This window comes from Caretta caretta, chromosome 7 (assembly GCF_965140235.1).
Source record: "Caretta caretta isolate rCarCar2 chromosome 7, rCarCar1.hap1, whole genome shotgun sequence".
NCBI classification, from domain to species: domain Eukaryota; kingdom Metazoa; phylum Chordata; order Testudines; family Cheloniidae; genus Caretta; species Caretta caretta.
Genome location: NC_134212.1, coordinates 2,116,699 through 2,138,917, shown reverse-complemented (window position 1 = coordinate 2,138,917; position 22,219 = coordinate 2,116,699). Strand labels below are relative to the sequence as shown.

Sequence of the window (22,219 nt, the reverse complement as noted above, 5' to 3'; positions counted from 1 at the left end):
GCACTCCCCTGCACACACGTCTCCCCCAGAGGAGAAGATGAAAGAACAAATAGGTGACAGCTGTTTGTCAAGTTGCGTAATGCCCAATGGGAAGACTCAGCACTACGCTGGTGAGCGCGTCGCACTGATCCGGAACCTGGCTGGAACGGCAGTGCAGGCTTCCCTTGAGAGGATGAGGGAGCTGCTACCCAGCTCTCCTGTTTTCCCTTTTTCTCCTAGGCTGAACGATGAAGCACGGACGTTACTCACCAACCTGGGAAGTAGCCACGCGAGCAAGCTGGCCTTCCGAGACAACTGGACTTTCGTGGGTGCAAAAGGGCTCAAGGATAAAAGCCCCTATGAACAGGTATTTTCCCCTCTCCCCCAAGAGGAAGCCTGTGGCCTTGGTTAGTAGTAGCGCCACTTCTGCCTGAGCTGCTACCATTCAGGCTGTCCTGTCTCCTGCAGGTATTCGTTTGACTCGGACAAATTCTTTTTTTTTTTTTTTAAAGCCTGGCAAGTGCCTGGCTCTGGCCATAGTTCAGCGAGACCATGTGGCACACACAGGCAAATCCAAAGCTTGCCCTCTGTTCCCTTGCACTGCTGTACAGCTGCACGGAACTGGAGGAACCTGCCAGGCCTCGCATGTAAACGGACAAATCAAACGTCCCCTTCTGCAGCCCAGTTCCTGTGCCCCACACTGAGACGCTGCACGGGGCTGACCTCCAGTGGGGCACTCTTCACACACGTGCACTGGAGAAGCCTGGGCCATAGAGAATGTGTGAGGCAAAATGCTTCTGTCCTAATTCCAGCTTTCTCCAAAGCCACCGATTGAGAAGCCACTGCACAGGCCTCCCAGTGACCGCAACTGTGCAGCAGCAGAGACATGTCCTGTGTGCCCCAAGACATGACCGTCTCCTATGTATTCCCCTCTCCATGCAGTCTTGTGCTGCTCCCGCACAGACAGTCTGCATTGGCAGATGGGAGCCTGGAGCCACCTCTGCTCCTTCCAGCACACACTGGTGCTGCTTTTGCATGTGTGGTCAAAAATGTATAGAGTCAGAACTGGGTTGATAATTCTGTAATGGCATAATCTTTATACCCTAAGTGGTAAGCACCTGAACTTTCTGCACTGTCTGCTGAAAATGTACCCTTCATCTTGCATATACAATTCACTAACTAAATGGCAGGTCCACTAAAGGACAACAGCCTACTACCACTACCAGCTAATGGAGCTTCTCCTTTAGCTCAAGCGGTAGAGCTCTGTGCTGCAGGGCTGAACATCCATGTTCCAAGCCATGCTGACAATGCATGCAGGGGAGATGACATTATACCACATTATACTGATTATCTGTCGTCTTGTAAATCTGACATTCACTTCTGCCCTTGCCAAACCCTCTGCTTTATTTCATTTTTCCCCCTCCAAAGCACTTAAAAAATGAAGCGGCAAAAAACAAATATGACGGCTGGCCGGAAGTTCTGGAAATGGAAGGCTGTCTCCCAAAGAAGATGGATTAATAGTGTGCTGAAGTCAGAACAACGCCCACATCCAGCCTTATTTAACAATACGTTCCTGTTTGGCTGGAAGACGGCATTTCCAGCTGAATCCAGCATATGAACTGATCCCAGCTCCGTGACAGCACAAGCCAACTGGCTGTTTTCAAATCACCAGCCAACTTATAAGGGTGTCTAAACACTGCTTTAAAACCATGTAGGCTATGGTATACTACACCAGCAATGAAGTCACAGCAAATGTCTAATCTTCCAGCATGCTGCTTTATTATATTAATACGGCACATGTTGAGGTGAAGGCAGCAGTCTCAATACCAGGCATTTAATTTTTCTGTCTGTCTCAAAACAATAAGTGCCCCAATAACCCCACTTGGGAAGAAATTGCATCAGCTTCTGCTTCTTGAGTTGTTAAAAGTGATGTTCCCAGTTAAATCCTCCCACATTGTTGCCAAGAAAAGAGATCAGCAGGCAGGGGGCTTCTCAGCCTGGCTGACAAAGGCAGAACAAAATCCAGTGGCAGGAAGTTGAGGTTAGATCAATTCAACCTTGAAATAAGATGCCATTTCCTAGCAAGACGAAGGATTAAACATCGGAACAGCTTGCTGGGGAGGTGGTGCGCTCGCTGTCACTTGGAGTCTTTGAGACAAGCTTTTATATCTTTTTTAAGTATACACTTTAACCCAGCTTCTAGGAGAAATTCTAAAGCCTTTGGGGGGCGTGGGAGGGGTGGATGTCATGGTGGCCTTGGAATGTGGGAATCTATGACTCCCCCTGTTCGTTCCCCTCCTTCATGGGCCACGGGGAGGCCAGGAAGCCCTGCTCTGCCCTCAGCATGCTTGTAACACCTGCAGTTCTGCATTATGAGAATAACTGTAATCAAATCTCATGCTTCAGGGCTATAGCCGGTCACTTACAGTGGTCAGGAAGGGATCTTTCTGCCCAGTGAACTGTTGGACTGGTGTGTTCTGAGATTTTTTTTTTCTCTCCTTCCTCTGAAGCATCAGAGTCAGGGCACAGGGCAGGGTGCAGCAGAGCTCAGGTGGTCCAGCAAATCCTCTTTCTCAGCTGCCTGGCTGGTGAATCTGGCTCACATGTGCAGGGTCAGATTGATCCCCAGATCTGTGGTCAGGGAGGAATTTCACCCCAGCTCAGTTTGGCAGGGACCATGGGTGGTGGGTTTCGCCTTCCTCTGAAGCATGGGGCTGGATCACCTGCTTGGATCATCTGGGCATGTGTCACCTAATCAATTCCCCACCATTGCAGTAGCCTCAGGCACTGGTGACACCATGGTCCCTCCTTTACCCTGCCTGTGGCAGCCAACAGTTTAGTCTCCTGACGAATTTACTCCTTTAGCCTAACTAAAGTCACTGGGCTCAATACAGGGGTCAGTGAGTGAAATTCTCTGGCCTATGATGTGCAGGAGGTCAGAGGAGATGGCCCAATGGTGCCTTCTGGTCTCACACTCTGTGAAACTATATAACATTTTAACATTCTATCTTCAAATAGGTTTCAGAGGGGTAGCCATGTTAGTCTGTATCAGTGAAAACACCAAGGAGTCCTTTTGGCAACTTAGAGACTACCAAATTTATTTGGGCATAAGCTTTCATGGACTAAAACCCACTTCATCAGATGCATGGAGTGAAAAATACAGTAGGTGCTGTAATATATATACTGCTTACTGTATTTTTCACTCCGTGCATCTGATGAAGTGGGTTTTAGCCCACGAAAGCTTATGCCCAAATAAATTTGTTAGTCTCTGTAGTGGGGTCGTCACCCACTCCGGGCCTGAAAGGTTACAGCTAGCCCTGGGAGAGGACTGGGGCTGGGAGCCAAAGACTAGGCTGACGGGGAAGCAGCCACAGCTGGGGCCTCGCCCCAATCAGGCTGGAGCTGGAGCTATAAAAGGCTGTGAGCCAGGAACTCAGGCAGTCTCTCTCTAGCAGTGGAGAGAGATGGGCCTGGCTGCTTGGGACCTCAGCAGGGTACCCAGAGTGGAGCAGGGCTAGGGAAAGGCCAAAGGAGCTGGGGCGCTCCAGGCTAGAAAACTCCCAGCCTACAGGCCTTGCTGAAGGCCTAAAGCAGGTACTGGGGTTGCAGAGGGGCAGCCCATGGATAGGCAAAGGCAGCAGGTCCAAACCCCCCTTGCCGATGATGAGTGGTTTACAGACTGCAGCCTGCCCCAGTGAGCAGGAGCTAGATGGGGACTGGCAGTAGCCACTGAAGCAAGGTGGAGATAGAAGGTGGGGATTCCCCAGGGAGGGGAGACCTAGACTGCAGGGGTAGTTCAGGGGGCAGAACTCTGATGTAGAGGGGGTCCGGGAGGGACACAGGACCCGCAAGCAAGCAGGACACCAGCCTGCAGAGGGCGCTCCAGAGGCTGGAGAGCTCATTCCCAGGATGACCAGCGGGAGGTGCTGCAGCAGTGAGTCTTGCCTCGCTACAGTCTCTAAGGTGCCAGAAGGACCCCTCGTTGTTTATGTTCAAATAGTTTTCTCAGGGCATGATGATGCCTTCCAATATATGGTACCCAGTCCTGTCATTCAGATCCCAGTCAGTGCACCTGCTTGCACGCCAGAGGGTGTTTCTGCAGGATACCTGCATACCAGAGGGTGAAGTCAACATTTTAGATTATTAGCGCCTGAAGGAGCCATAATCCAGACAGCAGAACTCCCAGTGAAGTCAATGGGCCAATGATGAAGTCAATGGACCGTTGAGTCCGATGGGACAGTTTGCACTATGTGCGAAGTTACCTTCATGTGCATGTCTTTGCAAGAATCAGGGCCTCAGCTTGAAAGGTCTTTGTGGCAGGCAGGGGCCAACTTTTACTCTATGGACAGCATCCAGCACAACTGGGGCCCTATCCTGGTTGTCCCACTTGGACCATCAGCCTTGGGACAAAGTACTGGGCACTGCCGGGGCCCCAGGGCTCACTGGAGTGCCTCTCTCCCCTCCCCTTGCCCAGCAGGGAGGCTGGGGAAGTTGTTGCGTGTGACGTCTTTTGTCGGCGTTCCCTGGGTTTGATTCCCGCCAGCCAGAGAGGCTTTACTGCGTGTCACTGGGGTTGTACCTGTTCAAGTGTCCCAGCAGCTCACAGGGCGAGTGTGGGGAGTCCAGAGAGTCCAGAATCATTGCCGGGGGTGGGTTTGCTCTTCTACCTCACACACTCAGGGATGCGGGTTTCTTGCTTTCAGACATTTATCAGAAATAAATTATCTACTTTATACAGGGTCTCTGGTTCTAGGAATATCAAATAGCTGAACGATGGGGAGTTTGGGATTTTTTGAGTCTCTAATAAAATTTTTAACCAATGATGCTAACCGGCTCGTTTTTGGGGAGAGTCACACTGCGGAGCTGGGGGGCCAGATCAGGCAGCACAAGGGTGGATGAATTGTAACTGGGATAAAATAACCTTGTGTTCTCATTTCAAATGACCACATCTGAGCTTGCATAGTCCCCTGAAAATAAAGCCCTAAAAGTCACTGTGGCATGTGCAGTGAACAGGTCAGCTGACCACCTGGCTGGGTCCATGCACCTCTCAGTGCAGGAGCGCATGGTGCGGGTCACAGAGACCTTTACAGCATGTGCAATGAGATCTGACGGGCGAGGGAGGCAGAGGGAACTAGTGGTTAAAGTCAGGGCTCTGTGCCCAACTCTGCCACTAATATGCTGTGGAATCTGACTTCTAAGCATGGGAAAGATGCAGTTGGAAGCTGCTTTTTCCTTTCTCCCTCGCTCGTTGAACAAAGGGGCGCTGCTGAGAAGGATGTGCCTGAGCATTTAAAACCATATGAAAACCTTTCTTCACACAGCACCAAGCAAACCTCTGGAACTCACTGCCCCTGGAGCTCCCTGAGACAAACAGGGCTGGAAGGAGGAGAAGGGAGCCACTTCTGGCCCCCTGTGGTGAGCTAGTCCTAACACTGCAGTGCCAGCCCCCCAGGATGAGAGCACCACTCCGCTGGGGGGAGAGAGAGTAGGCTTGCCTTACAGAAGCTGGCAACCCTGTATGGGCACCAGTTTGGGATCAAGAAGTGCGTAGTGGGTGCTGCTGCTGTGGAGGTTTGCGTTGCATAGCATGCCTTGGCCATCCATGCACAGAGGAGGATTTCTGTGCAGGGATCTTCCCAGTCTGCATGAAATGGGGGAAGACATTGTGCTGTCCGGGACTGGATACCGTGCTAGATGATCCACTGGACTGAGCTCGTATTGACGTTCCTGTGAGAAATCTGAGCAGGGAAGGGACTGGGGCTGTGCACCAAAATGAGCAGACCACGTCCCTGACATGATCCATGGAGAGAAATCAGGATTGGATCTTTCTCTGAGCTATGCTCAACCAGAAGTTAGGCGCTTGATGCAGGAATTAGTGGGTGGAATCATGTTATATGTGAGGTCAGATCATAATGACCCCTTGTGACTTTACAAACCTGTGAACCTTAAGCTACATGCTTCTTTATGGCTGGAGCCACTGGACATCCGCCAAGAGCACATGGGGGGTTGAACTCCCTGGGTTGTGGGAGGCACAAGGGTTGTTTCACTCAGTTCTCTTCCTGGCTGCAGATTTCCTTGCCTACTCATATGGATAAGCAAGAGCCAGCCTGCAGCCTGGGCTGTCAGTGACTGGGGAGAACTTTGATACAGATGGGTTTGATTCTCCTGTCATCAGTGGAAATCAGAGCGACTCCAGGGAAGCAAAGCTCCAGTGGAGTTACAGGGGACACACCAGTGGTTAAAAAACAAAAGGAGTCGGGAGAGACTCCGGCACTGTTACCCTTCGCTGAGAGACACACTTGTGGCTATTGAGAAATGAAACTTCTGAAAGAGTGATAAACGCATTTAACAAGTTGAAGGAGGACTTGTGGCACCTTAGAGACTAACCAATTTATTTGAGCATAAGCTTTCGTGAGCTACAGCTCACTGCATCGGATGCATTCAGTGGAAAATACAGTGGGGAGATTTATATACACAGAGAACATGAAACAATGGGTGTTACCATACACACTGTAACCAGAGTGATCACTTAAGGTGAGCTATTACCAGCAGGAGAGCGGGGAGGGGGAACACTTCAATCTCTTTGGTCACTCGATTACAGACCTAAAAGTTGCAATTCTTCAACAAAAAACTTCAAAAACAGACTGCAAGGAGAGACTGCTGAATTGGAATTAATTTGCAAACTGGATACAATTAACTTAGGCTTGAATAGAGACTGGGAGCGGATGGGTCATTACACAAAGTAAAACTATTTCCCCCATGTTTATTCCCCCCCTCTACCCCCCACTGTTTCTCAGACGTTCTTGTCAACTGCTGGAAATGGCCCACCTTGATTATCACTACAAAAGGTTCCCCTCCCCTGCCCCGCCCGCTCTCCTGCTGGTAATAGCTCACCTTAAGTGATCACTCTCCTTACAATGTGTATGGTAACACCCATTGTTTCATGTTCTCTGTGTATATAGATCTCCCCACTGTATTTTCCACTGCATGCATCTGATGAAGTGAGCTGTAGCTCACAAAAGCTTATGCTCAGATAAATTGGTTAGTCTCTAAAGTGTCATAAATCCTCCTTTTCTTTTTGCAAATACAGACTAACACGGCTGTTACTCTGAAACCTGTCATTTAACAAGTTGTATTCTAGGTTCAAACCAGTAGGTGGAAACCTTCCCACAGGAGAGCTGGGAACACAGGCTACATGTTTAAAATCTCTACTAGAAAACCAAAGCTTGCTGTCCTAGGACAGTAGTGATTCACCTTGTGCTTTGGAGTCTCACTAGACATCTGATGCTGAGCAAACTTCACCAGGGTCCCTACTAAGAGATTTCAAGTAGATACGTGACTCCCTGTGTTTGCTGTGGATTTTATTCAGGGCAGAGTTGTACAGAATTTGGTAACAGCCCATGGCCTATTCAGAATGCAGGGCTGCCTTTGACAGAGCCCCTTTGGGAGCGGGGCAATGTCTGTACAAGTTCAAGAGGATCAAGAGCCCCAAAGCCCTATTTCACAAACACATACGGCAAAACAGGCCAGCCCAGATGTGTCCCAGCTCAGCTCATGAGCCGAGCCACATTCAGATCTGAAACGCCTGTGTGCATCAAGTGCCTAAAGGCTGGGAAGATGTCTGGCCTAAAGCCTCAATTAGACTGCCTTCTGCCTCTTGAGCATGGTCTGGGCTAGGAAATCTAATGGCAGGTGAAAACGGTTGTCAGCAACCAGGTGAGCTGGATGGAAGAAGAACATGGGTTACCTGTAATTGTAGACCAGGACAAACTGTGTTCATGATTCTATAGTCTTTAATTTCATGATCACATATGATTTTTTCCACCAGTCCTGGCCTCATTCAGTGCACAGCAGTGGTGCTGGAACAGTTTTTGGAGTTGGGGTGCTGAGCTGCACCCCTCTTACCCCTGTCTGCACACCTCACCGCCCCCTAAAGCTGCGGCTGGGAGCAGGGATGTGGCTCTGGGAGGTGTGGACAGAGACAGGGTAAGGCAGCAGAGACTGTGCTCACAGCTAGCGGTGGGTGCAGAGCCCTGGGTGTGGGGCTGGTGGCTGGGACCATGTCTGTGGGGCAGGCGGCCAGGCAGAACCCTGGGGCTGGCGGTGGAGCCCCCGGGCCTGGGGTCAGTGGGTGGGACCCCACATGCAGGCCAGTGGCTGGGTCCCTGAGGCGGGCAGAAGAGGGCCCCCCAGGGCCAGCAGATGAAATTCATTGTTGATAAATGCAAAGTAATGCCCCTTGGAAAACATAATCCCAACTACACATATAAAATGATGGTGTCTAAATTAGCTGTTACCGCTCGAGAGAGATCTTGGAGTCATTGTGGATAGTTCTCTGAAAACATCCACTCAATGTGCAGCGGCAGTCAAAAAAGCTAACAGAATGCTGGGAATAATGAAGAAAGGGATAGATAATAAGACAGAAAATATATTTCCTCTATATAAATCCATGGTATGCCCACATCTTGAATACTACATACAGATGCGGTTGCCCCATCTCAAAAAAATTACATTGTAATTGGAAAAGATTCAGAAAAGGGAAACAAAAATGATTAGGGGTATGGAACAGCTTCCGAATGAGGAGAGAGTAATAAGACTGGGACTTTTTATCTTGGAAAAGAGACTACTAAGAGGAGATACGATTGAGGTCTATACAATCATGACTGGTGTGGAGAAAGTAAATAAGGATGTTCTTATGTTAAGGTTCTTGTGTTACTCCTTCTGATAACACAAGAACTAGGGGCCACCAAATGAAATTAATAGGCAGCAGATTTAAAACTAACAAAAGGAAGTATTTCTTCACACAACACACAGTCAACCTGTGGAACTCTTTGCCAGAGGGTGTTGTGAAAGCCAAGACTATAACAGGGATCAAAAAAGAACTAGATAAATTCATGGAGGATAGGTCCAGAAATGGCTATTGGCCAGGATGGGCAGGGTGCAAAACCATGCTCTGAAGTGTCCCTAGCCCCTGCTTGCCAGAAGCTGGGAATGGGCAACAGGGGATGGATCACTTGATGATTACCTGTTCTGTTCATTCCCTCTGGGGCACCTGGCATTGGCCACTGTCGGAGGCTCGATGGACCTTTGGTGTGACCCAGTATGGCCATTCTTATGACTGCAGGAAGGGACAGTCTGGTCTAGTAGATAAGATAAGATAGATAGATCAGGCATGCGGCCTGCTAGGGTAAGCCCCCTGGCGGGCCAGGCCAGTTTGTTTACCTGCCGTGTTCACAAGTTCGGCTGATCATGCCACCCACTGGCCGCGGTTCGCCGCTCCAGGCCAATGGGGACTGTGGGAAGCAGCGCGGGCCAAGGGATGTGCTGACCGCCACTTTCCGCAGCCCCCATTGGCCTGGAGCGGTGAACCGCAGCCAATGGGAGCTGCAATCAGCCGAACCTGCGGACACAGCAGATAAACAAACTGGCCCCAGCCCGGCAAGAGGGCTTACCCTGGTGGGCTGCGTGCCAAAGGTTGCTGATCCCTGAGATAGATAGTTGAGCGTGACCCATGAGAAGTGGGGTCTATCCCTGGCTTTGCCATATGTTCTTGTGAGAAATTGGGCAAGTCACTGATGTAAGCAGTGTCAGAATGAGCTCCACCCTGACATCTGGTGGTGAGGAGTGGCAAGTTGTGGAAAAGAACTTCAGGGGCTGATCTCATTTGCATAGGCACACCCACCCCACCTAGAATGAGGCCATAGCTGCCCAAATGGTCACTTTGGCTGCTGTGGGATCCCCAGTGTCTCTGTTATTGGGGCAGGAAGAATAAATTGTTATTACCCTGATTATGGGAACTGTGCTGGGAACTGTACTTGGCCTTTTGTTATGATGGAGGGACTCACCATCAACTAAGTAGCACTCGCTAGGCAAGGGTCATGGGTTCCAAAACTCTGTGAATTGAGAGAGGTTGGGGACAAGTATTAATACTTGGTGGCATGGGCCTCTTGGTGAGGGACTTTCATGCTAATTGCACTTCCTTCTCTCTCCACTGTAGAATATCAGAGCTAATTTTGATTTCATGAGAAGTCTAATTACAGGCTGCTGAGCTCACTTTGGGCTAATGGTGCACCAGCCCTGAGGCTCCCCTACTAGAAGCTGAATTCACCAAAAAGCTGAACTGACTAAGAGCTGAAATCACTGAGCATTGTGTTAAGTAGTGGGGGAGCCTGAAGATATATTGTGGAGCAGTTTGTGGGCCGGCTGGAGTGCCTTGTAGACAGGCTGGTGGAGCAGTTTGTGGGACAGCGGGAGCTGCTTGTGGGCCGCGGAGCTGAGCAAAGGAGTTCGTGGGGTGGCTGGCGGAGCGGAGCGGAGCGAAGGCCTATGGAGCTGTGGGGCGGTCAGCTTCAGATCACGTAAGGTGCCTCTTACCCCCGTCCCATCTCCACCCAGGTTGGGAGGTAAAGCTCCGCAGATAAACTTTTGAACTCTGGGGCTGCCCTGACCAGGGACAGAGACTTTTGGGTCATTGGGACTTTGGGTGATTTGGGGTTGCTGGACTCAAGAACCAAAGAGGAAGGGGCATGCCCCAATTTGCTTGGGGTGGGCTTTTGCTCATGGGTTGTGTTACGAATCCTGTTGGTGATGTTTCCCCAACATAATGCCACATTGTTTCTCTCTGTTATTAAAAGGCTTTTTGCTACACTCAGACTACGTGCTTGCGAGAGGGGAAGTATTGCCTCTTGGAGGCGCCCAGCGGGGGTGGGATATATTTGTCCCAGGTCACTGGGTGGGGGCTCGAGCCGGTTTGCATTGTGTTATTGGAATGGATCCCCTAGATATTGAACCCGGCCCTTGTTGCTGCCAACTCTGACGGATGCCTCCAAGAGGCAATACTTCCCCTCTCGCAAGATTTCTCTAGATTTCGAACCCTAGATTCCCTAACCCTAAAAACAATTAGGAAAAGTAAACTGCAGTTTCTTTTCTTAAATACAAATAAAAGCAAAATTCCCTTCAATAACTTTCAAAGGTTATTGCAAAAAGCAGACAGACTTATCAAAATGTTTTTACTGTCAGGAGCCTGCCTGGCATTTACCCTTCTACCAAGAGCCTTATGTGCTTCTCCAATACGTTTAATGAAGTCATGATTTCTCACAAATAGGTCCTCAACTGTGCTGTAAAAACACTGCTGTTAAAGCCAAGTGCTTATGCACACACCCCATATCAGCGCTGAGAAACGAGGGCTGTGTAACAACTGCAGTAGTTTTTGCAATCCACACGCCTCGTGCCTTGCCAGCGTTAATCTGTCAGCTGGTTTAATTCCCCTCAGAAAGCAGGGATTCCACGCGAGGGCAGATTAAATGCAAGTTGTAAATATTTCCCACAAGGCCACGGTGTGGTTGTGGTTGGAGTGGAAGGATTTCCAAGGGGCCCTCAGGTTTCAGGCTCTGGGCAGAGACTCTACTTTTGATCCCGTGATTGAGCAATGAGTAAGGCGGGTCAAAAAACGGGGGCTTTAAAGTCAGGCACCTAAATCCATATTTCGGCAGCTTGCCGAGCAGGCAGCTTTTCAGCAGTGCTGCGGCCGAGCAGCTCCCCCTGGCGGTACTGGACGCTAGTGATCACCCAGCACTTTGTAAAACCCACCCATGTCTCTAGGTGCCTAAGCGTGGCCTTAGGAGCCTGACTCTAGCCACTTTTTCTACAAATCCGTTTGGCTGTAGTAGCTCCACAAGGGGCAGTGGGTACCCCAGGGGCTCCAGTCACTAGCGGTTTGAAAGGATTCTCCATGACTGAGATCGTCCCTGGTGAGTTTATTAAAGACCATTGACAAGTGTCCTGAGTGGAACTGAGCCTCCCCGTCTCACGCTGACTTCAACAGAAACAGAGGGTGCTCAGCACCGCACCGGATTGGCCCTGGGGGCTGTCTGAGCTGGGCAGAACTCCAGTTCAGCCAGAGTCAGCATGTAGGACAAGGCCTTGATACGGTGCGGTTCGGCGGTCGGTACCCTCTGGGGCTAAGCCGCGCACACAGTTCACGTTATGTAACATCTTTGTTTAAGATGCTTGTTTGTGAGCAGCTGCAAGAACTTGCAGAAGTTGAAGAGCTGCCTGATTGGGATTGCAGACGCCGAGTGCAGGAGCACCAGCCTCGCCGCTGAATAATAATCCTGCATTCTTTCTCTTGGAAGTGGGGAAATGGGCTTATTTTTCAAGGCGTCTCTGCCAAGCCATCGTGAAGTGCAAGACAAATGGCTAGAGAGGATGGCACAAATCCACTAGCAAACAAGGACCTCCTAGTGCTGGGGCCCAGCCGAGCCCAGCAGGTTGAATTCTTTCACAGATCAGCTCTGCATTCTGTGACATCTTGGTCTGTCAAGTACAATTACTATAATCTTCCACAGCCTTTCAGAATAAGGAACCCAGCTTAGAAGCCAGGCATCTACAGGATGAAAGCTGCCTTTGTGCCTGGGCAGACCTTGTGTGCAAGTCAGACATTAGGTATACAAAAGTGAGTTCTTTACGTGGCAGGAGAAGAAGTCAAAGGAAAACTTCGATGCTCATCTCCTTTAAGATCCTGCTGATTTTTGCCTGCGTTGCTCTGTGGAATAAACTGGAGCTGTCAGGGTGCCAGGAGCTGTGTGTTTGCACATTCCCTAGTGTTTAATGCAGCCCATGCCTCTCCACAGATTGTGTGGACAACACCACAGAACGACACGGAGCCTGCGACTCCCTGCAAGCGCAAGCCAAGAGGACAATTTGGAGGGACTGCCGGAGATTTGGGGGAGGCTTCCTGGACACTGAACTTGTACCATGGGAGCAGCTCACGGGAAAAAGGTAATGGGATGCCTTCATTCTTTGATGCTTAAGCATTGGTGGCTTTGAAGAGATGACACTTGTCTGCTCACATGTAGCTCTACTTCACCCCTTTGTGCGCTGCCCAAGCTTTTCAGTAGTTCAGTGGTGGATTAGAGACCAGAAGCCGCTGGTGTGGACGCAGGTGTCAAATGCTGTCAGCTGGGTGAAGTAATTCGATCTGATCAGATTGATAAATTGTCCTTCCTTTAGGGAGCTCTCTAGAGCCAATGAGGAGCGTGGGGTGGGACTGAACAGTGATATGTCTGGAAGCTGGAGGGTTACACAGACACACACACACAGACACACACAGGGCTTAGTTTTTGCAATCACTGCCAATGACAATGTTCACTCACATATCTGATGTTTTTAATCCTGTCAGGGAAGGGCAGCAGAGTTTTACCAACTTAGCTTGTGACAGTTCTGAGCGATGTTGAAAGCAGGGCAGCATTTGGGTTCTGGTGCACTGGGGAGACGTGTCAAGTGAATGGGTGTGCGGGTCTGTAAATTGCATTCTCTGTAGATCATCTACAGCATGGCTCCAGGGGGGCATCAGCAAGCCAGTGCCAGAAGTGAAGGAGACCTCCTGGGATTGTTCTTTGATGATTTAACTGGGAATTTGTCCTGCTTCGAGCAGGGGGTTGGACTAGATGACCTTCTGGGGTCCCTTCCAACCCTTATATTCCAACCCTGATATTCTATGATTCTATGATTGATTCTAACTTGCTCAACTCAGCAGTCTGGCGTCTGGCATCACTAGTAGCTGCTCATGGCATTCTTTTTTCATTTCATTAGTCTAAATAAAATGCAAACGTGTTCCCCTGCAGTAAAGAGCACTCGTCTCTGGCCTGCCTACACACTTCTTATCAAAAATGACCCTCCACAGTGAGAAAACATGTTAGAGGCTACAGCTGAGCAAATATTCATCACACATCATTTCTTTAATGTAGCCTCTTGTCTGTTCAAGAATCACCTGCAAGCAGCTCAGCATTTCCCCTGAATGTATTCATTAGGCAAAAGCATGACAGGTTCTCAGGAATATTTCTTGCCCTGTACATTGTTCACAGCTCACTCACCACGAAGTATGCAAGGCAGGATTCCTCTGTCAGTGAAACTCAGCTGAGACTCTCCCTCCCCTCATCCGCCAGGAGCGCTCTTTTAAAAGGTTTCCTCTCTTTCTCTTCTCTCATTAACTCCCCTCCCCCAGAAGGGCACATTCAGCGTCAGATCCCATTGGCAGAGAACAGAGGTGGCAGCAATTATGGATTCATAGATTCCAAGGCCAGGAGGGACCATTGTGATTATCTAGCCTGACTCCCTGTATAACACCGGCCCGAGACCCGCCACCAAAACAACCCCTACAGCAGAGCTTTTGGAAAAACATCCCATCCTGATCTCAAAACTGTCAGTGTTGGAGAATCCACCACAACCCTTGGGAAATTGTTCCAGTGGTTAATGACCTTTGCTGTCGAAAAATTACACTTTATTTTCAGTCTGAATTTGTCTAGCTTCAACTTCCAGCCATTGGATCTGGCTAGATCTTCCTCTGCTAGACTGAAGAGCCCATTATTAAATATTTCTTCCCTGCATAGGCACTTATAGACTGTGATCAAGTCACGCCTTAACTTTCTCTTTCTTCAGTTAGATAGATGGAGCTCGTTAAGTCTCTCACTATAAGGCAAATTTTCTAATCGTTTCATCGTTCTCATGGCTCTTCTCTGAGCCTTCTCCAATTTATCGCCATTCTTCTTGAATTGTGGGCATCAGACCTGGACACAGGACTCCAGCAGCGGTCGCACCAGTGCCAAATACAGAAGTAAAATAACCTTGCTTGCACCCAGTTTACCAAGCGAGCTCAATCACTCTGAATCAGGGACCTCTCCTCTGCATTACTTACCACTCCCTCAATTTTTGTGTCATCTGCAAACATCCATAACCTATGGCCTTTTCGTCCATACACTCCAACACTGACACACAGTGCAGCTGCATTTGAACTGCACAGTGTAACTTCCTGCTCGAGGAGACATGCCTGTGCTACCTCTGATTGAGAGTAGCCACGGTGCTGGAAGTGGCAGGAGTGGATAGCCACCCCAACCATGGTACCATCGGAGCCCCTACGTCCATGCTCACAGCAGCTAGCCCCTACTGCTGCTCGCTCCCTGCGCGTGTACTTCTAGCTCCATCAGGGATGTCTCGTGGAGCTGGAGTTTGCACCTGGCTTGAATGATGATGTACCCGAAGTCTGCAGGACGGAGGACTGAATTTGTACCAAAGCAGCCCTGAAACGCACTTCGATGCCTTCTAAGTTACACCAAGCCTTGTGCTAGGAGCTGAGCGGGGACAAGGTAACAGCATTTTTTAATTTAACGATAAAAACCCCCTCACGAGTGCTGCCCTGGGGCCAGTCCCCCCAATCGCCTGGCCTCTCCATAACCCCTGCGCAGTCGCTAGTGAATGGCAGCCCCCACAAAATACAGGCATTTCCAGTATAGCAGGCTTGACTCTGACAAGCTTCTGAAAGATGCTGGTTTGGAGACGACTTGATTTGGGTGGGTACAAACAAGGTCACAGATTTCACTTGCATTGCAACAACCACAACATTGCCTGGTTGGACAAAAGAATGTGGCCCTGGATAGCTGCCGTTAAGCAGGAAGACCTGTTAAAGGCTAATGACTTGTGGGTCCATTTTTTATGGTCTAGAGTGAATCTGATGGCAGTAGGAGGGAAAGCCCCTTTGCTCCTGTTTCCTAGGTATGGTTAGGTTGTGCATAAATGGTGCAATCCTTTCTTTCCTCCAGCACTGAGTTAAAGTCCATGGGACCGAACAGAAGCTAGCCTGGCTGATGGGCTGTAATCAGGGGTTCCCAAATGCTGACCTCCTTTCTCTGGCGTCCTTCGCAGGCATTTACAAACTCCCTGCGTGTGCTCAGACAAAGTTTCGCCTGATACATAAAAGTGAAGCAGCAAAAGCCGGATTTAACGTGCCTGCCACAATGTCTAGTGAGTAGCTCGGCCCTGGAAAACACAGGAACAAAGGACAAGGGACTAGCCAACCATAGGAGGACTGGCCCCGGGCAGCCATAGAAGCCCCTGAATGACACGCCTCTCTGCGGACAGTATCAGGGCTGTGGCCAGGATATAGCTATGCCCCACTGACAGCCCTTTGTGAGTCCTGCCAGCTAGCCCCAGTTGTTTGCTTTGTGGAGACGTTTGGCTCTGGTTATGTGGGTAGGACTTTCATCCATCCCCGCAGTATCTGAGCCCCTCCTGTGCTGCTGGATTCAGCCTCCCAGGTGTCCTGCTAGGCAGGGACGTCAGCAGTCCCACATTATAGCTGGGGAACCTGAGCCATCCGATGAAGTGGGTTCTAGCCCACGAAAGCTTATGCCCAAATAAATGTGTTAGTCTCTAAGGTGCCACAAGGACTTCTCATTGTTTGAGCCAGAGAGGAGAAGTGACTCGCTCAGGGACACACAGGGTGTCTGTGGCAGGGGTGGGAATTGGGATTCTGTCCAGTCCGGTCTCTTAACCTCCTCTCCAGCTCCAATTTACATGGCTGGACCAGCCCTGTGCACAGGGCCCTGATGAACAGTACTGTGTACTCCTCGCTGCAGCCAAGGACTCAGGCCATAGCCTGTGCTCCTTGTCTCAGATTATGAGAACCGGGGATCTGCGACACTGACAGGCTGCGTGGAAGCGTACTCTGGGGCCCGCAGCGGGAGCCAACCGAGAGATTAGCAGTGTTTGTGCAACCTAAGGAAAGACATCTGCCGCCACACACGACAGGCACAAGGTGGGACTAGGGCCTGCACGAGGAGCGAGCTGATCGCCTGTGAGAGTCAAGGAGGAATTTTCCATCCTGGCACGTTGGTGCTGTGTGGGAGGAGGATTACTGCCCAGTGGCATGTCAGTATTGGTCCCTCTGGACCAGCTGGCTCTTCTTTTCCCATGTATGACATCTCCTGTGTGAGCTCCTCCTCCCCTAGCTGTACCTGCCGGTCCTGGCCAGGTTGTGCTAACGGAGACTGCGTGGTGGTTTTCTCCAAGTCTTCACAGGCGTCATTAAGAGCTGCATTAAATACGCTGCCCCAGACGGCTGGCTTCCCTCAGCCAGGCCCAGGAAAGCTCTGGTGTAAAGAGCAGGACCTGCACAAGGAAGTGCCCAAGGGCTAAGCCTGATATGGGGCTTCACGCACGTCACACCCAAGCTAGGACTGAAGTCAGGAGCTGTCCCAGCTTCGTACCTCTCAGATTTAGAACAGAACGGCAGCACTGAGGGATTAAAATAAGTGGATTGTGATGTACAGGACATCAGCAGAACAATAGGACTTAGCAAAGAACGCCGGTGTGTCCGCAGGGCATTAGCCGCCAGCCCTAGGTCAGGGATCTGATGCAATTCCCCCTTCCAGGGCTGCAGCCGCTTCACCATCGCTGCCTCACGTGGGGACACCGGCTCCGCATGGATCGGCTCCAGAGCTATCAACTGCAAGATCGGGGCTAAGCCAGGGACAAGATGCAATGGGAGGCGCAGAGCACGGCCGAGGGCAGGAAGGAGGAGATCAGGGTGAAAAGGTCTCAGGGCCAGGCCCTCTGCCCAGTGCTTTGCACACCACAGGCTCCGCAGTCACCAGTAAGATAGAGGGGAATAAAGGCAATGGGGAGGGTATTAGATTTATAGTGGATCGACCTAGGCTAATCTAGCTCACCAGCCCTGTCTGGGAGTGACTCCAGAGACTGGTTTGCAGTTCTGAGGAGAGACTGCAGGAAGCGTTGTGGGACGGAAGTGGAATTGCTCTTTCATGTCTCTGCTGTTGTGTCTGGGGTTTCCTTGCATCTGTTGCTCACCAGCACATTTAAGACATTAGCAATACTGGCCCCAAGCTTTGGCTGGCAGAGCCGGCCACCTTCTCAGTGGCAGTTCTGGCTACACACATTCTCTGGAATGTCAGGCTTCCACAACACTGCAAAGACATTACCCTGGTGTCGGCTCATCTTCGGTTCCCCTTCCCTTGCAGCCGGGAGCGCGGCTTGCAGGTATGAAATATTGAAGGCAGCAGTCCAATGGTTTAGGAAGAAGGCTTCAGACAATGACCAGGGGGGTTGCTTAAGCAAATGAAGCATGCTGCACCAGCCTGGTCATCTGTTTTAAATTCTCCTTGTGGAGAGGTGTAGTTATAGTCAAGGGAAGGGTCTGGCGTCTCTGGGAACTGGAGATATGCCGTAGGTCAAGAGTGTTAAACTGGAAGCAGCAGCTGGAACTGAAAACTCCACCAAAGCCGTGAAGTCAGCCTGTGTAACTCATTTCTTTATTTACTGCCACAGTGCTCTACTCCTCGGCCTGTCAGTATTTCTAGTCTGTTATAGGGCAAGCCCACCTGCAGCACCCCCCAGTGGAAGAACAGGCATGCTGGCCTCCAATTCCTTCCTTCAGAGTCCCCATTAACGTCACACAGGCTTTCTTGTCTCAATAATTCCCTCCTTTGGGACAGTTTATTACCAAAACATAGTTAAAATACTCCATAACAAAAGCTCCAGACTCAGTCCACTTCTCCATAGTCGCCACTGTTTATAGTCCTTAATGCTTCACATTGTCCAGTCCACTGACCTAGCACATACCACATGCCCGCGTCTTCCACCACACCCAGATACTTCTTTGGACCTTTCAGCAAGACAGCCACCCCAGCCCGCACAGCTGGACTGTAACCATGCTCTTCCCAGCACGAACCCCCACATCCTCTCTGCTGGGAGTTCTGCCTCACCAGGGGACCACCCATATCCGCCCCCTTTTCCAGCTCCCAGCCGCCGGTGGATAAGCCCCTCTGCTGCTCACAAATTCCCAAAACATCGGACATTCACGCACTTCTGGGAACAGCATGGGCCCGCCCCCACCAGCATGACCTCACATGCCTGGCGTGTGCAAGGTCCCGCCACATGGGGGACGCCATTTTCTAGAGCGCCCCGGCCCCGCCAGCCTGACCCGCTTCCAGCGGGCGAGGTTAGGTCAGAGGGGTGGAGTGGCGCCCTCTTCAGAATGGTGCCCCCATCTGATACTGGACAAAACCACCTCTGGTTTTCTCCTAGGACCGGATGGAGGACAAACCAGCCAAAGAGAGGCCAGGCCGGAATCAAACCAGACAAGTGGCCTCCCTATCCACTTCCCCTTGCCCTCAGCCCTCTCTGGCCCTTTGCTCTGGCTCTCCAGCTTTGATGCCAGGAGGCAAGTCCCTCAGCTGTTCTCCTGCCTTCAGCCCCGCCGCGTCCCAGCTCTCCAGTGTGGCAACTCCACAAGCAAATGCCTCCACTACTCTCATCTTCTGCCTTCGACCAGGAACCACCTACAGCTTCCTTCAGGGACCTCCTGCAATCTCCCAATCTCTGGCCTCCCAGGCAGCTCTCACTGCCCCTTCCTGACCAGCTCTTCTCTTTAGAGCTCTGGTGCCCTCTTTTAAGCCCAAACGGGGTCAGCTGACCCATCACAGGTGGCCTCTTCCCTTGCCACCATGTGACTCACGCAAACACATTTAAGGATGCTACATAAAAATAAAATATACCACACAGATGTTGCCAGGATCACTAGAACTGCTCTGTACTCGGCTGTATTTCTGCCAGTGTCCTGTATCCCCTCACTCCCACATCTCTGTATTACTTTTCTGACTGCTGCTGATCATCGAGATAGTTAAACCCACCCAAGAGCTTACCTCTCTTGTAATCAACTCATTCTGTCAGTTCCACTTATCCACAGACAATGACACAGCCCAGTGACGGAGACATCAGCCACTGGTATGGGAAACCGGTTGTCACCAGGCCCCAAGTCCATAGGAAGTGAAAGCAAAGCAGCTTGTAGCCTTTGATAGCCTGTAATCTCTGGAGAGCTGAGCTGCTCCCGATTTAGAGCAGCTACCGTTACAGCAGTCAGTGCTATGTGCTGTGCGAGCCGTAGTGTAATGGTACCTACTGTGCAACTTTACATTCCATCCGTTTCATAGGTGCACAGATTCACGGATATTTAGGTCAGAAGGGACCGTTACAATCGTCTAGTCCGACCTCCTGCACAACACAGGCCACAGAATCTCACCCACCCACTCCTGTAACAAACCCCTCACCTATGTCTGAGCTACTGAAGTCCTCAAATCGTGGTTTAAAGACTTCAAGAAGCAGAGAATCCTCCAGCAAGTGACCCGGGCCCCATGCTACAGAGGAAGGCAAAAAAACCCCAGGGCCTCTGCCAATCTGCCTTGGAGGAAAATTCCTTCCCAACCCCAAATATGGTGATCAGCTAAATCCTGAGCATAAGGACAAGATTCACCAGCCAGACACCCAACTGACACGGTATATCAGGCTATTGCTGAGATCATACTGCAGCACTACAGAAGTTAAAGAAAGTTGCATACTTCAACTCTTTTCTATTTAAGAAGCTTCAGATAAGAGTGAGCTCTTCCTACTAATTTCTTCAGATTTTTACCTACCCGTCCCCTCCCAAGTATAAAGACAGCTCCCCAAGAAATGAAACGGTGCCTTGATTGTTCAAAGGTACGGAGTCCCTGCAGCTCCCATTGATGCAAACACAGGATAGTCCAAAATAGCCCTGTTGTTTCAAAATGACCCTGCTTCCTGCAATTTCAAATAAAATATGGTTAGTCATACATTAATTGCAAGTACGATCATTTCATCAAACCAGATAATTCATGCTGCACAGATGACGAATGCTACAAGAGTCAATATTTCAATTCTAAAATACAAGCTAAGTCCTGGAATAAAATCCCTAGAAGGAAATGGGCTAATATTACTTATACTTACCTCTTCTCTAACGGGAGGAGAACTGTGCATTGATAAATAACAGGTCCCTTGCCTTTTTCATTGGCTTTGGTACAGGTAACAAAGTAAAGCCATGTGACCGTATGTTCATAAGAGGTGTCTCTTTCAAAGCTTAGTCCATGGTAAGGCTGTCCCAGATTACGAGCATCTACCTCTTGAATCTGCCACTGGCACAGCAAAGGTAGCAAGTAAAGAACTAAGGAAAAGTTGTGTTTCTTTTGGTTCTTCCTCCTCCAGTTCTCAGTATGGCAGGAGGCAGCGATGCCATTTTTATCAGTGTCACCAGACTGCTGAACAGGTGAGTTCTCTTCCAAGCCTCACAGGTGGATCAGCATCTGAACGCAAGCACAACCTCAAGCATTGTAGCCCAACCAACCCTAAAAGGAGGGCTTCCTTTTCTGAAGGGCATATTGTTAATGAGCATCTGTTTGCCACAGACTGGACATTGGGTCAAAGCAGCACCTAATATAATTCCATTTGTTCCAATGGAGTTTACACCAGGGAAGAGTTTGACCCTTTCTCTTGAATGGTGCCTGCTGTGAAAAGGCAAGAAGCTGGCAGTGAGCAGAGCTCTTAAATGCTAAAAGGAAGTTTAAAGGGAAAATCTATGTTACTAAATGGAAAATTCATATTGACCAAAAGCCGCTTCTCTCCCTTGGAGCTTTTGGAAACTCTTGTCCTGGCCATTAGAATGCTGGGCCATTCTTTTGGAAAGAGAAGTGCAGAGAAACGGCAAACAAGAGCAGCAGTGTTTGTGGCTGGCAGGACAGAGAAGGGCTTTATCATGCGAGCCAGAAGCGGGCTAGTTCATTGACTGCAAGGCAAAGTGCAAGGAAGAAAGAAGTCTGATTTCCGGGGGATTAACATGTAATGCCAGCCAGCCACTCCGAGAGCCTGATCATGATTCCACCAGAGTTATAGATCCTGGAACTTCCATTTAACGGGAGGAACTGGAACTGGGGTCCCAGATGTGATTACTCAAAGACTGCTCTGTTCAATCTGCAGCTCAGTTCCCCTTTCCTTCCTTCGAAAGCTCATTAACCTCCTCCGGCATCAGCTGGAAAGCAACAACCAGTAACAATACCAGCCTCAGAAATCAAACGGGAAAATGGAACAGAATGGGCCAGGTTCTCAGCTGCTATAAATCAGTAGTTCCATTTAAATCAATAGATCTTATGCAAATTTACAGCAGCTGAGGATATGCCCCAAAATGCATTTATGTGTACATACAGCTATCCCCAAGTTAGTTGTTAATCCTAATTAAACTGGAAACGCCAATTCTGAAAGGCAGAGCAAAACTCACTGGCTGGAAGCTGATGCCTTTGTGCTCCAAGAAAGGGATGTTGGGGAAGGCAGGAGCATCTGCGCGGGAGGAGGATAAAGCCAGGGGGAAAGAGCATTTGCTTAGATTCAGAGATCCCATGGCCAGAAGAGACCACTGCAATCACGTAGTCTGACCTCCTGCATAGCCCAGGGCAGAGACCGGCCCCACAGTAACCTCTAGAGCAGATCTAGAAAAACAGCCCGTCTGGATTTCAAAATGGTGAGAATCCACCACGACCCCTGAGTAATTGTTCCAGTGGTTAATGAACCTCACTGTTACAAACCAACACCTTATTTCCAGTGT

At 49.9% G+C, this 22,219-nt stretch overlaps 2 protein-coding genes across 6 annotated transcripts in view; both read left to right on the top strand.

Moving 5' to 3' along the window:
- Positions 1-1,880, top strand: part of FAM3D (FAM3 metabolism regulating signaling molecule D) — a 70,551-nt gene extending 68,671 nt beyond the window's left edge. For all 5 annotated transcript variants that reach the window (XM_075130186.1, XM_048859387.2, XM_048859386.2 and 2 more), the window contains 2 exons: positions 220-346; positions 1,408-1,880. In XM_075130186.1, coding sequence (XP_074986287.1) covers positions 220-346; positions 1,408-1,497 — 217 coding nt within the window. In that variant the 3' untranslated portion in view covers positions 1,498-1,880. The remainder of the gene's footprint in view (positions 1-219; positions 347-1,407) is intronic.
- A 10,170-nt stretch (positions 1,881-12,050) lies between these two features.
- FAM107A (family with sequence similarity 107 member A) overlaps positions 12,051-22,219 on the top strand; it is a 68,135-nt gene continuing 57,966 nt past the window's right edge. Inside the window, exon 1 of the mRNA XM_048859388.2 lies at positions 12,051-12,759. Coding sequence (XP_048715345.1) covers positions 12,736-12,759 — 24 coding nt within the window. The 5' untranslated portion in view covers positions 12,051-12,735. The remainder of the gene's footprint in view (positions 12,760-22,219) is intronic.